This window comes from Mesoplodon bidens (assembly GCF_964165515.1).
Source record: "Mesoplodon bidens genome assembly, chromosome: 2".
Classification (NCBI taxonomy): Eukaryota; Metazoa; Chordata; class Mammalia; order Artiodactyla; family Ziphiidae; genus Mesoplodon; species Mesoplodon bidens.
The window spans coordinates 69,936,754-69,950,845 of record NC_138177.1 but is presented as its reverse complement, the minus strand read 5'-3'; the positions used below and the strand labels follow the sequence as shown (position 1 = coordinate 69,950,845).

The 14,092-nt window shown below is 41.6% G+C and overlaps 2 protein-coding genes across 2 annotated transcripts; both read left to right on the top strand.

Annotated features, from left to right (window-relative positions):
- Positions 1 to 2,342: 2,342 nt before the first annotated feature.
- On the top strand, positions 2,343 to 3,016 carry APCS (amyloid P component, serum; the record flags this gene model as incomplete). The annotated part of the gene is made up of 2 exons (XM_081226221.1): positions 2,343 to 2,406; positions 2,514 to 3,016. The coding sequence occupies 2 exons, from the start codon at positions 2,343 to 2,345 to the stop codon at positions 3,014 to 3,016; spliced, it is 567 nt and encodes a 188-aa protein (XP_081082347.1).
- A 7,163-nt stretch (positions 3,017 to 10,179) lies between these two features.
- Positions 10,180 to 11,219, top strand: LOC308613172 (putative olfactory receptor 10J6; the record flags this gene model as incomplete). The annotated part of the gene is given in 2 exon segments (XM_081226216.1): positions 10,180 to 10,577; positions 10,581 to 11,219. Coding segments are annotated over 2 exon segments (924 nt in total). The 5' UTR covers positions 10,180 to 10,292.
- Positions 11,220 to 14,092: the final 2,873 nt, after the last annotated feature.

Genomic DNA, 14,092 nt, shown 5'->3' with positions numbered 1-14,092 from the left:
AAATGGATTAAAGACTTAAATGTAAGGCCAGACACTATAAAACTCTTAGAGGAAAACATAGGCAGAACACTCTGTGACATAAATCACAGCAAGATCCTTTTTGACCCACCCCCTAGAGAAATGGAAATAAAAACAAAAATAAACAAATGGGACCTAATGACAATTAAAAGCTTTTGCACAGCAAAGGAAACCATAAATAAGACGAAAAGACAACCCTCAGAATGGGAGAAAATATTTGCAAATGAAGCAACTGACAAAGGATTAACCTCCAAAATTTACAAGTAGCTCAGGCAGCTCAATATCAAAAAAACAAACAATCCAATCCAAAAATGGGCAGAAGATCTAAATAGACATTTCTCCAAAGAAGATATACAGGTTGCCAACAAACACGTGAAAGAATGCTCAACATCATTAATCATTAGAGAAAGGCAAATCAAAACTACAATGAGATATCATCCCACACCAGTCAGAATGGCCATCATCAAAAAATCTACAAACAATAAATGCTAGAGAGGGTGTGGAGAAAAGGGAACCCTCCTGCACTATTGGTGGGAATGTAAATTGATACAGCCACTGTGGAGAATAGTGTGCAGGTTCCTTAAAAATCTAAAAATAGAACTGCCTTATGACCCAGCAATCCCACTACTGGGGATATACCCTGAAAAAAACATAATTCAAAAAGACTCATGTACCACAATGTTCATTGAAGTTCTATCTACAATAGCCAGGACATGGAAGCAACCTAAGTGTCCATCGACAGATGAATGGATAAAGAAGATGTGGCACATATATAATACAATGGAATATTACTCAGCCATAAAAAGAAATGAAACTGAGTTATTTGTAGTGAGGTGGATGGACCTAGAGTCTGTCATACAGAGTGAAGTAAGAGAAAAACAAATACCGTATGCAGCTGCATAGCACAGGGAGATCAGCTCGGTGCTTTGTGACCACCTAGAGGGGTGGGATAGGGAGGGTGGGTGGGAGGGAGAGAGACGCAAGAGGAAAGAGATACGGGGATATATGTATAGCTGATTCACTTTGTTATAAAGCAGAAACTAAGACACCATTGTAAAGCAATTATACTCCAATAAAGATGTTAAAAAAAAATAATAATAATACATGTACTCCAATGTTCATTGCAGCACTCTTCACAATAGCCAGGACATGGAAGCAACCTAAATGTCCATTGACAGAGGAATGGATAAAGAAGATGTGATACATATATACAATGGAATATTACTCAGCCATAAGAAAAGAATGAAATAATGCCATTTGCAGCAACATGGATGGACCTAGAGATTGTCATACTGAGTGAAGTAATTCAGAGAAAGACAAATGTCATATGGTATCATTTATATGTGGAATCTAAAAAAAGGTATAAATGAACCTACTTACAAAACAGAAATATAGTCACAGATGTAGAAAACAAATTTATGGTTACCAAGGGTGAAAGCAGGGGTGGGGAGGGGAGATAAACTGGGAGATTGGGATTGACGTATACACACTCCTATAAATAAAATAGATAACTGATAAGAACCTACTGTATAGCCCAGGGAACTCTACTCAGTACTCTGTAATGACCTATATGGGCACAGAACCTAAAAAAGAGTGAATATATGTATATGTATAACTGATTCAGTTTGCTGTACAGCAGAAACTAACACAACATTGTAAGTCAACTATACTCCAATAAAAATTAATTTAAAAAAAAAGAAACACTATGACAGTCAAAAGAAGAAAAAGAGCTGAGTGATAGTAGCTGAAAATACTAAGCTTCAGGGAGACAGAAAATACATACTCTAATTATCTTGCTCCCCTTAGTAATGGCATGGACCTATTACTAACTATTGAATTAAACAAAGGTGAAGAGGCTTCACGGTCTTCAGCCAAAACCGGAATCCCAGAATATCCACAAACAGAAGTCACGGGGCCATCACCCTGAGGGGCCCCTGGAGAGTGGAGCCAGGCCCTCCTGGTGTGGTCTCATCTCTTCCGTAACACTGCAGCTCCACACCACTCTCTTCCCAGCACCAGAATCTGGGTCACAGAGGGGTGGGGCTCTGGCCGTTCCCTGTATCTAATAAGTAACTCCCACTGATTTTCCCGCCCTTCCTTCCCCACCAATAGCTCTGACTGTTGGCACCAGAGGGCAGGCCCGGAAAATCATTCATACATTATCGGTGCTCTCCATCCCCCCATCCTCACCCAGAGGTGCATATAAAGCCCGAATAGCCTGAGGCCTAAGAATGTGAATCTCAGAAGTTGAGTGAACAACCACTGTGCTCTCTGCACCCTCATCCTGGTCACTGCTGCTGCTGTAACAGCCCCAGGCCAAGAACATGAACAAGCTACTGCTTTGGGTCTCTGTCCTCGCCAGCCTTCCAGAAGGCTTTGCTCAGAAAGGTAGGGTGGTCAGGGTGTGATCAAGGAGCATGAGATGAGAAAAAGATTGTGATTTTTTTCCCTGCACTTAATGGTGAAGGTCACTATATTTCTTTCTCTTCCCACAGACCTCAGTAGGAAGGTGTTTGTGTTCCCTAGAGAATCTTCTACTGACCACGTGAACCTGGTCACAAAACTGGAGAAGCCTCTGCAGAACTTTACCTTGTGTTTTCGAGCCTATAGTGATCTCCCCTGTGGCTACAGCCTCTTCTCCTATAACACCCAGGGCAAGGATAATGAGCTGCTAATTTTTAAAGACAGAATTGGAGAGTACAGTTTATACATTGGAAGAACCAAAGCTACTGCCAGAGTTATTGAGGAGTTCCCCACCCCAGTGCACATCTGTACCAGTTGGGAGTCTTCCACAGGCATTGTTGAATTCTGGGTCAATGGGAAGCTGCTGGTGAAAAAGGGCCTGAGACAGGGTTATTCTGTGGGAGCTAACCCCAAGATTGTCCTGGGCCAGGAGCAGGATTCCTATGGAGGAGGCTTTGATAAAACCCAGTCCTTTATGGGAGAGATTGGGGATTTGTACATGTGGGACTCTCTTCTGTCTCCCGAAGAGATCTAGTTTGTGTATCAGGGTTCCTACTCCCTCAATCCCACCATCCTGGACTGGCAGGCTCTGAACTATGAAATGAAAGGCTATGTTGTCATCAAGCCCCTGGTGTGGGGCTGAGGTCTGGAATCCACAAGAGCACTTGAAAATGAAATAACCAACACCCAAGAGCTCTGCTCAAGGCAACTGGATACTAAATCCTAGATCTATAGCTCTTTCTTCTTTGAATTCCCTGTCTACAATGTGCCTAATTTAAAAAATGTATTATACCACCTGCCTTTGTTTAATGCTTGCCATAGTCCCAAATATTTTCTCTTATGTCTACTTATATGTGAAAATTGGTGTTTCATTATCCAGAAAAATCAGGTTGCAAATTATGTGGAGGGAAACCTTTAAGTAACTAAACAGGTATATCATAAAGCCAGAACACTCAACAAGTGGGGCAGCAGCAACACTTACAAGCTACTAATAATCGTATTAACAACTCAAAATGTGTGTGGAGTTGCAACAGAAATCCTTCTATTTGGTTTTCCAGCTACAAAATCAAAAAGAGGTCTGAGCTTCTGCCAAGGAGACAACTATAATGAGATAAGCAACAGCTGAGAACTTAATAGCAAGTAATGAGATGGGGAAAAAAACTAGAAGTAGCAAGAATGAAAACTGAAAGTGTATGAGAGTCAGGAGTCATTTTGGGTAAGGGCAAACATGGCTTTTTCCCTCAAAAATCCCAGTGGTACCATACAATGCCTGATTTTCATAATACTGTCCTGAAGTCATCCAGGATATTGCTCACATGAGTTCCCAGTTTAAAATCCTTCCACGGATCCCCACCTCATACAGCATACAACTTAAACCCTTTGACATGCCCCCCCCATAATCTGGTCTCCGCTTACCTCTAAGATACAACTCTTAGCATAGTAATTGTCTTCCCAATTATAACACTAAAAAATAATTGTGAGATGTTATTATTAGTTATTTTCATTATTATGAAAACTATGGAGCAGAGTGTCTGGCATATCCTCAACAGATATTAAGTCCCTTCTCAGAAGCAAGGACCCCAAAGAAAATTTTCCTGCATATGAGAAATAAGGCAGGCTTTGCCCACAGATAACAGAATATGAAGCCAAAAGACAGCATCCAGTGGGGCTTCAGAATAACCAAGTAATTACTTTATTTACCTATTTATTTATTTATTTATTTATTTATTTAATTAATTTATTTATTTATTTATTTATAGCTGCATTGGGTCTTCGTTGTTGTGCACAGGCTTTCTCTAAGTGCAGCAAGCAGGGGCTACCCTTCATTGTGGTACACTGGGTTGTCATTGTGGTGGCTTCTCTTGTTGTGGAGCACAGGCTCTAGGCACGTGCGCTTCACTACTTGTGGCACACGGTTTCTGTAGTTGTGGTTCACAGGCTCTAGAGCACAGGCTCAGTAGTTGCAGCGCATGGGCTTAGTTGCTCGGCAGCATGTGGGATCTTCCCGGACCAAGGCTCAAACCTGTTTCCCCTGCCTTGGCAGGCAGATTCTTAACCACTGCACCACCAGGGAAGTCTCCAAGTGATTACTTCTAACTCATGCATCCATTCACCCAGGATGGACAAAGAGGCAGCCACCAGACCCAGTAAAGTAGGTTGGAGCATTTAGCAACAGGCCTCAGGGCTGGGCTTACCAGAAAAGTCTATAAAGGACTTTGCCCTAATGAGAGGGCTTGAAGCTTTCTCTATGTTTTATACGGGAACTGTGGGGAGGTCTGAGGTTAAAGCAACAAGGTCTCCTTGAGTCTGGGATATGCCTTAGCTCAGAGTTGAGTTGGGTGAGGATAAAAAAAGAGATTTTCTCTTGTCCTCACTAGAAAGCAGCAATGTATAGTCACCTTTGGAGAGTAACATGGAGATTTTCTAGGCCTTCATGGTACTTCCTCTATTTAAAAAGAACAGGTATCCAAGAACATTCGAAGAACATAAGGAAAACTGAAACATGACCTGAGTCACCTTTAATCCTTACCTTGATGTGACTAAATAGCTGATTAACTTATAAACTAAACTCCATTTGTGCTCCAGAATTGTCCACTTAGGTTTTGTCTGGCTGTGGCCATTCTTCTGTGAGTTCAATGTGGGAGATGCAAAGCAGTTCCACCATATGTTGGGGCAGTGGTCAAGGTACACACATCATGTCACATACAACCACAGGATCCAAAGCAAAACTAATCTAGTGTTATGGATAAGTTACACTGAGGCCCATAGTCTACAAGGGGTTGATCCAATGTGTCTGGAGCAAGGAGGCAAAGACAAATGTAAAGCATTTCATCCAGAGCTCTAGCTGCTACAGTAACTTCTCATTGTAACCTCATGGGGTTCTTGTAAGGATTAGATGTGATGAGACATTCACAGCACCTACTCAGTACATGTTCTGGCACCAAGTAAGTGCTAAGTGTCAACTAAGACATAAAGGAAAATGAGAATTACCACCTAAAACTTCAAATCATCTGCCTTAAACTTCTTGGTATATTCCTACAAACAAAAAGAAACATTCATGCTCTATTTTCAGTCTCTGCTCCCAACCCTAATCCTTCCCTAACCAAACCCATGTATGTCTCCTGCTAGTAGCAGAAATGGGATAAGTTCTTCCCATAGACACTAAGGGACACCACATCTGACTTTTATACAAGTGCATTTTCACCAACAGTGACTAAACAAGGGCAACACACTAACATGGATTCCAAAGAACAAAAGATAGTGCCATGTGACATTCAACACATCTTTGTCTGAGTTGAGCTATTTTTCTCCAGGAGAAAAAGAAAGAACCAGGCCATGTGAGACCAAAGCTTGCCCAATATTCCTTGCATGATCCATTTGTAATGAGATCTCCCAGCTCATTTCTGGATTCTGACTCCACACAGACCCATGGGATGCATAGTAAGTCTCTTGGCAAAAGAACGCTGGAGACAAGAGCTAGACAACAGGAATTCTCCTCTGAGAGTCCCTTCCAAATCAGATTTAAAGGGGCAGCTCCTCGAAGGTCAGAGGTGCTCAGGGCGAGTGTGTCACCCTGTGCTTCAGCCAGAGTGCAGTGAACTGTAAGTGACCTAATAATGTAATAAGGCTGATCTAGAACCTAATAAGGCTGAGTTTTGTAAGGTACCAAGATTCTATTATTTCTTCTAGCAAAAAAAATGACAATCAGTTTTCTTGGCATTACAGTGACGTCTTGTAAATAAGTCATAATTGCCCGCTATGCTCTAAAACCAGAAAAGAGCACAGGCAGATTCTACAGACTCAAGAAGGTGGGGGAATTCCTTTGAGTATGAGAAGGCTTCTGTCCCAAAGAAAAGTCATCGTTCTCTTGTTTATTCAAATAGTTCACATAATCATCATTTTCTTAAGAAGTCAACTCCTCCATTCCTGGATCCTTAAACCTATTTTGTTTAATGAAAGGAAAAGAAAGGAAAGGAAAGGAAAGGATGGCAAGTTTGGCAAAAAGACAATGTCATTATTTTTTTAGCTGCACAACTCTTTTTAACACAAAATTATAATTATAGAGACTTGACTACCTTGCATATTTTACTTTTTAAAACAGATTCTGTTTCTAGGCACAGATTTTGCTTATAAAGATGTAGATAATTTTAAGTACCCATGAGTTTTGTCATAATTTCTTCCCTTTGCAAATGGTACTTCCTTTATACCCTCAAATTATTTTTCCCCTCTATCTTATTTTTCTTTTTCCTCTAGTCGGAGTATTGGCTTCATGACTAAACTTTTGATGCATGAGCACATTTCAGTCTTCTTACTCCCCCACAGGGTTTTTGTCCTTCTGGAGTATTTAAATCATTTTGAAAGCTCCTTTCTATTCTATACTATGCTTTTGAGATTGTCTACTGGTGTGTCCCTCATACAGAAACACCCCGAGGGTTGAGGCACAGAGAGGAACCAGATTTGGGTGGTAGAAGGGCTGTTGCTCCAGTGCCCAGCTGCAGTCACTTCTGGCTGGGGTGACTCAAAAGAGCAACCAGGGGGGAAAAAGGAGGCAGCCATCTGGTGCTAAAATCATCCTTAAGTTCATTGACACCGGGCTTCACTGGTGCCTCAGTGGTTGAGAGTCCACCTGCCAATGCAGGGGACACGGGTTCATGCCCTGGTCCGGGAAGATCCCACATTCTGCGGAGCGGCTGGGCCCGTGAGCCATGGCCGCTGAGCCTGCACGTCTGGAGCCTATGCTCAGCAACGGGAGAGGCCACAACAGTGAGAGGCCCGCATGACGCAAAAAAAAAAAAAAAAGAGGTTAAAAAGTGAGATAGGAGGCAATTGCTCTTAATCTGTATTCTTAGTCCTTAATGCTAAAACATCCCTGGAGACGTGACAAGATGGAGTGAACCGCACCCTAGAACTCCTGATGTGGACAGCAACGGTCGGGAGGAATACTTGGAAAAATATTCCAAGTGTGATAAGCGTATGACACTTATTCTAGGAAGTACAGCTAACCACCAAAGTGCACTTTATGGAGGGTGAATCCCAATCACTACAGGGCTCTTTGTTTATTTTGGCTAAAGGGCATGTGGAAGCTTCGGCTGTGCCTGAGTTCCTCTGGAAGGCGAAATGATAGCTCCTCCTAGTGGCAGAACATCACCCTTCCCTCACCTACTACACACCTTGCCTCTAAATAAATACTAACATGGAAAGAACGCTGCTTTGAACATTTGCATTGAACATTTGCATTATGTGCTCCCACATGTCTTGAGCTGGCCTTCTTTTTGCATTTTTTCTCTCAAGTTCTAAGAATATCCTGCCTTAAGATAGTCTTTCATTGTCTGTTCAATCCAATTCAAATGTTCACCACAGGCAATAAACTTATTTCTCACCCCTCTTTTTCTCCTGGGCTTATGTACCTGGGCCACATTCCCTGGTCATCGGCCATCCTGTTTATAACTTTACAATTTATTCGAAGAAAGTAACTTTATATTTACCTGAGGCATACTTATAGCAAATCCAGCTGATTCGGGGTGAAAGCAGTACTTTTCAGGCCCTAAAGACACCAGGGATTTTCTTCCTCCTCCTGACTCAATTCAGCTTTTCTTCTTCTTCCCTACTCCAAATATGTCTATGGCTTTCCTGGCTTAATACCTTCTTAACCATTTTTTTGTAACTCACTGCAATAGGCTCATCAGAAAAGGGGAAAGGCACGTACGATCTGCTGTTCTCATCGATGACATGTTAAAAGTTCTTTTTTGTTTCCTCCCTGTAACCAGGCTTTCCATCCCAAGACTCTACTGAAACTGGCCAGTACCTCACCAGTGACTTCCTTCTTACTCAATCTAATACCTGTTCTCAGTTGTCATCCTCCTTGACTTCTCCAAACTATCTATGAGCTATACATTTATGCTCAAAATTAAAATAATTTAAAATAAGGGCCATAATCCTCATAATCTCACCACATATTATAGGTGAGATTCCTATAATCTCACCCCACCCGAAGATAATGGTTAACCCGTGATAATATCAGCTGTATATTCTTTCAGACTTTTTGCATATATAAATATATGCATTCACACACACAGACACACACTTTTAACCATATGGCAACCCACCGTGTTATTGTTATTTATAGAGCTTTTCTGTTGCCCTTATTTAATGCATTCCACACATCCGTCTATGGAAGTACACTAGAGTAGCACTGTTCAACACAACTTTCACCAAGGAAGGAAATGTTTGATATCCGTGCTGCCCAACAGAGTAGCCACTATTCATGTGTTGCGTTTGGGCACTTGAAATGTGGCTACTGGGACTGATGAACTGAATTTTTCCTTTAATTTTAAGTAGCCACAGCTCTACAGCTCTACCTCATCCTTCCTAAAAGCTGCTTAGAGTTGCACTGACACTCTTTCATCTCTACCTATCCAATTGGTATCTTGGCAGCCTCTTAATATAAATTACTTTAATTAGTGGCACACTCATTTCTACTTTAAATGTCTACCTTCTTATTTCCCACAATGGAGTACTTTCCAGAATATCCACAACATTTTCTAGATTGTGTTTCCCAGATTCCTAGGAATCTAGATTCACTAAGAATCTAGAATGTTGCCTAGACTGCTACTGTAAGTTTCCTAGATTTGCCAAAATCCTCCAGCCTGCTAGTATTATCTTGTTCTTTGCAGAAAATGGTTCAAACCACCATTTGATATGTGGTGGCAATCCCAGAGTCCCTCACCAAATTTCCAGGAAATACTGTGTGTGCTTGCCAGGGGGAAGATAGGACAAGAGAGGCCCTTGTACTTCTTCCAATCATTACTAGCAAGAAGTTTTTCTTCCTCCCTCTGGATTTTACCTCTTGCATATGGTACCCTTTTTCTGCACTGCCATCACCCAATTCTCTCCACTTTCCCAAATACCACTAACTCAAGATTGTACATATGACAGCTTTAAATGAAACTTTGGGGCTCTTGAGGGGTTTTACATCACAATATAGTTTAGCAAACAATTTAAAATCAATTATTACACCTCTTTTATTTTTAAAATTCCCTCTGCCAAAAAGAAATCGGTTATTTCTTTCATTAAAGTTTCAGCCTTCTGACATGCTGCTGGTCCTCCTCTCTTTTCCAACAATTTCCCCCTTTTCTCCTTATTCACACCTAAATCCTCAAATCCCTGTTAATACTTTTACAACAAAGCAACTTTGCCAACGGTTTGTCTCACCTAGACCAACCTGGCTGAGCCCCCAATACCTCATCTTCACTGCCGCTAATGTGTCCCTAAAGATCAACTCTCCTGAGATTAATTCTGCTCCCTGTACACTGTTCCCAGAAGTTTTTCCTAAGTGGCACCAGTGATTTTAATTCAGTAAGTCTAACTCTTTCATCTCCATTTTGTTGTGCCAGCTTCTTGTACTTTCCCTAGAAGACAAACAAAGGCAAAGCTGAGATGGTGGAGGCTCAGGGGCCCTGCAGCTTACATGTCATTAAAAGAAACAACTTTCCACCCATGCTCTACAAAAACAACAACATAATAAGGATAAGAACTTTAAAGGACATGTGAAGTAGTCTCACATATTGGTCATTCCTTAGAGGCTTAAGAAAAGATTAAGGAGACAGAAAAAAACTGAACAAAGGGAGGAGGCTAAAGTAGCCATAGAGCTATGCCAGCACCCTCCTGATTATACAGTGAGGAAATAGCCTCGTGTGTGTGTGCATGTGTGTGTGTCCCCACACTTCTCTCTCTATCCCTGTTTTAGAGGCCACGATGGGAATTTCTCCATGTTGACTCCCTGCATTGCTTTCAGGCACTGAAACTGAAGAATGCAGAGAAAAAACCTCACAGAAGTGACAGAGTTCATTTTCCTGGGATTCTCCAGATTCCATGAACACCAGATCATCCTCTTTGCAGTGTTTCTCATCCTGTATACATTAACCCTGGCTGGCAATGCCATCATCGTGACCATTATCTACATTGATCATCACCTCCACATGCCCATATACTTCTTCCTGAGCATCCTGGCCAGTTCAGAAACTGTGTACACACTGGTCACCATTCCACAGATGCTCTCCGGCCTCATAGCCCAGAACCAGCCAATCTCCTTGGATTGAACCACTCAAATGTTCTTCTTTGTTACCTTAGCCATCAACAACTGCTTTCTGCTCACAGTGATGGGATATGACCATTTTGTGGCCATCTGCAACGCCCTGAGATATACACTCATCATGAGCAAAAGGGTGTGTGTCCAGCTGATGTGTGGAGCCTTCAGCACTAGCCTGGCCATGGCAGCTGTCCAGGTGACATCCATATTTACCTTACCATTTTGTAACAGAGTGGTTGGTCATTTCTTCTGTGACATCCTCCCTGTCATAAAACTCTCCTGTATTGATACCACTGTCAATGAGATCATCAATTTTGTTGTCAGTTTATCGGTGATCCTGGTTGCCATGGGCCTGGTCTTCATCTCCTATGTTCTTATCATCTCCACCATCCTCAATATCGCCTCAGCCGAAGGCCAGAAGAAGGCCTTTGCCACATGTGCCTCCCACCTCACTAAGGTCATGGTCCACTACAGCTGTGACTCCACTGCCTACCTCAAGCCTAAGTCAGAAAATTCTGTAGAACAAGACTTCCTTCTCTCAGTGACCTACACCATCATCACTCCCCTGCTGAACCCTGTTGTTTACAGTCTGAGGAACAAGGAGGTCAAGGATGCCCTACGCAGAGCTGTGGGCAGAAACATTTCTTAATCCACTGACCCTTTTTATAAAGAGCAGTATGTGTTCACATTGCATCCATCCTCACAAGTCTGTCCTGTGCAGTCTATCCTGTAATAAGATGTGCACAACTTGCTTCAACACCCTTATTACAAAAATCATCATCTTTGTCTCTACATATTTTTGTCCAGGCATTTTCAACTGGGTATTTAAGAGGTGAGGAAGGTGGGCATGATTTTTTAAAAAGCATACCAAATTTCCAGGGTAGGGCAGGGGACTTCTTAAAAGTATATTAAATGTGGTCATTTTATGTTTGAAAAAAATTTTTTAATCTTTATTACTTTCAAAATACAACCTACAGAAAATAAAACTGGATAAAATCTTCCCAGCAGGATAATAGTGAACAGTAAGGAAGAAAATTATACCAGAACCTTTGGGAAAGGTGAGATGCATGTTATTATTTTTAATTAAGGAAGTTGGAAATCACTGGTTTAGCCCTTGAAATTTCAGCCTTTGTTATTTGATTTATCCTAGAGGCTTTGCTTCCATCCAATATGGTCTTCAGAATGCTGACCAAGGCTGTAAATTGTGAACAGCTCTTGTCTCTCTAACTGTGCTAATCCAGTTCTCTCTGGCTGTTGGTTCTCTCCATGGAGTCAGCTTCTCTCTAGTCATTATGAAGAATAATGAGTTGTTCAAAAAAGAGCTCTACCCTGTTTGGAGTGAGAATCATAAAGGTATTCTTCATTGGCACACACCACGGCACTTCCTGGATAACACCAAAAAGAAAAAATAGAACAAAACCAACAGCACCAGCAGTCAGAAGTAGTTCAGAGATTTGTTTAATCACTCAATTCACCAAAAAAAAAGGCTTAAAAGAAAATAATCTCTACTTCTACTAGTGTCTCTTTAAGGAAACCATGCTTTTCCCCAGGGCTTCCCGGGAGTTTTTCTGGTTTCATGCCACTGGTACATACCTGCTATACTGTTGCCTTGGGTGGTGCTAGGGAGAGTCAAAGACTCTTTTGTCCATGCATCTTTCTACTAAAGTATTTTGAGTTTAAAATGCTTCTCTGCTCATCCCTTAATGTTCTTTGTCTCCTTACTTAAGGGAGTGATTTCCTTTCCCTCTACTGAGAAGGTAACATCCAAGGAGCTCATCTAGAGTAAGATCTAGCTTTACAGACTTCTGAGATCCTAGGTGGGAAGACCATACTTCTTTCAAGGTCTGGTCATCTCTTTCTAGTTTCTGTCCAGTGTCTTTGAAATTTCTGCAGCATAAGAATCAAGGCTTCCTACAGAAGCTTTTGAGAGGTCAAGAGCTCAGTCTGAGAGTCCTGGACTTGTCATAGGTCTTCCCTGACAGTGCTCTCAGGATCAGTCCACCCTGCAGCCATCCCCCACCCCCCACTCATAGACGACATCCCCTGAGGAATAGAGGCATGCCTTCCTACAGAATGAGAATGAGTCTCCTTGACAATATAAATGGACCCCCTTTCACTACCACCAAGACTACCTATAGGGCTGACTCTTAATTGTTACCCATCCTCCTCAATTCCCTCTGGACTAGCAACTGCTCTTATGCTCTTAGATCTGTCCTTTTGTATGCAGAAGGCAGGCTGTGGAACAGGGAGGATCAGTCTGAGCAGGAAAGTGGGGTAACAATGAGAAGCTGGGTGGTGGTCAAACCTGTTCTAACCATGTGCAGCTGCAGAGGCTGCCTCCGCCTGCTCATTACTCCCTTTTGACTTCTCCACGAAGCCATTCTTTCAGCAGTCCAGGGATAAAAGACAAAAGGTTTCTCCAGTGTTCTTCCTCCATCTAAATGCCCACAACAACAGATACATCACATGCCCTGTGTGCAATCAGAAGTTAAACATCAGAGTTGGGCCCAAGAAGAGCTGCCAGAAAAGATGAGTCTGAAACCTTGAAGGAAAAACATCTCCTTCTCCAGATCTGTTGCCTACAATGACTCAACTACATGTGCAATTTATAAAAATATATGTGCTGCTTTTTTTAGATAATAAGCTGCTGCATTATATGATAGGAAGGGTAGACGACCTGGAATCACAAGTCCTGAGTTCAGGTCCTGGCTCTATCCCCATCAGCACCTTTTATGAAGATAATGTTTTTCATTCTGCCTCACTAGCCATCAAAAACAGTTTTAACACCCTTACCTATTTATCCTGTGCTGTTATCCAGTTTATAAATGCTGCCTTACATTTTCTAGAGCAGTATCATTTACCTCATTCCCACCTAGGCAATTCGTTGCTCTTTCTTATTTGCCCCAAAAGTTCTTTGTGCAAAATTATATTAGGATAGCACTTTTACCACTGTGCCTTTGTTGCTTAATTGTGAGTCTGTTTCTATCACTGAATCACAAGCATATTGGGATCAGGAACTGTTTCTCTCACTGTTAAACCCTGTGCCTGGTACAGTGCTGGGTAGAATGGGTGCTTAATAATCAAGTACCGATTGTGTACCAAGCACTATGCTTGGACTTGCTGGCATGTTTTGATCAGCTAGACACACCTGCCCTGCCTTTCTGTGTCCTCTGCAGTTGGCCCTCACCTAAAAACAAAGAGTAATAAACAGATTCATAGTGACAGGGTCACTTGGTTCTATACTTCCTCCTGGATTTTCTATAAGCCAACTGCTCAGTTGCTTCAAGACCCTTCTCACTGTCAGTATTAATTTAGTCATTGCACTGTTAATCCCTTAGCAACACAAAACTAAAACAGTTGAGTTTTTTCATTAAAGAATATGGAGTTACCATAAAAAAAATCATTCCTACCCATACTACAGTATAACCTCCAAAGCTTATTTAAAAAGAAATAAGTTTTTAAACAAAGAGTGATATGCTATATAAAATAAAGAATCAGGACACTTATCATAAGGTCCTAAGT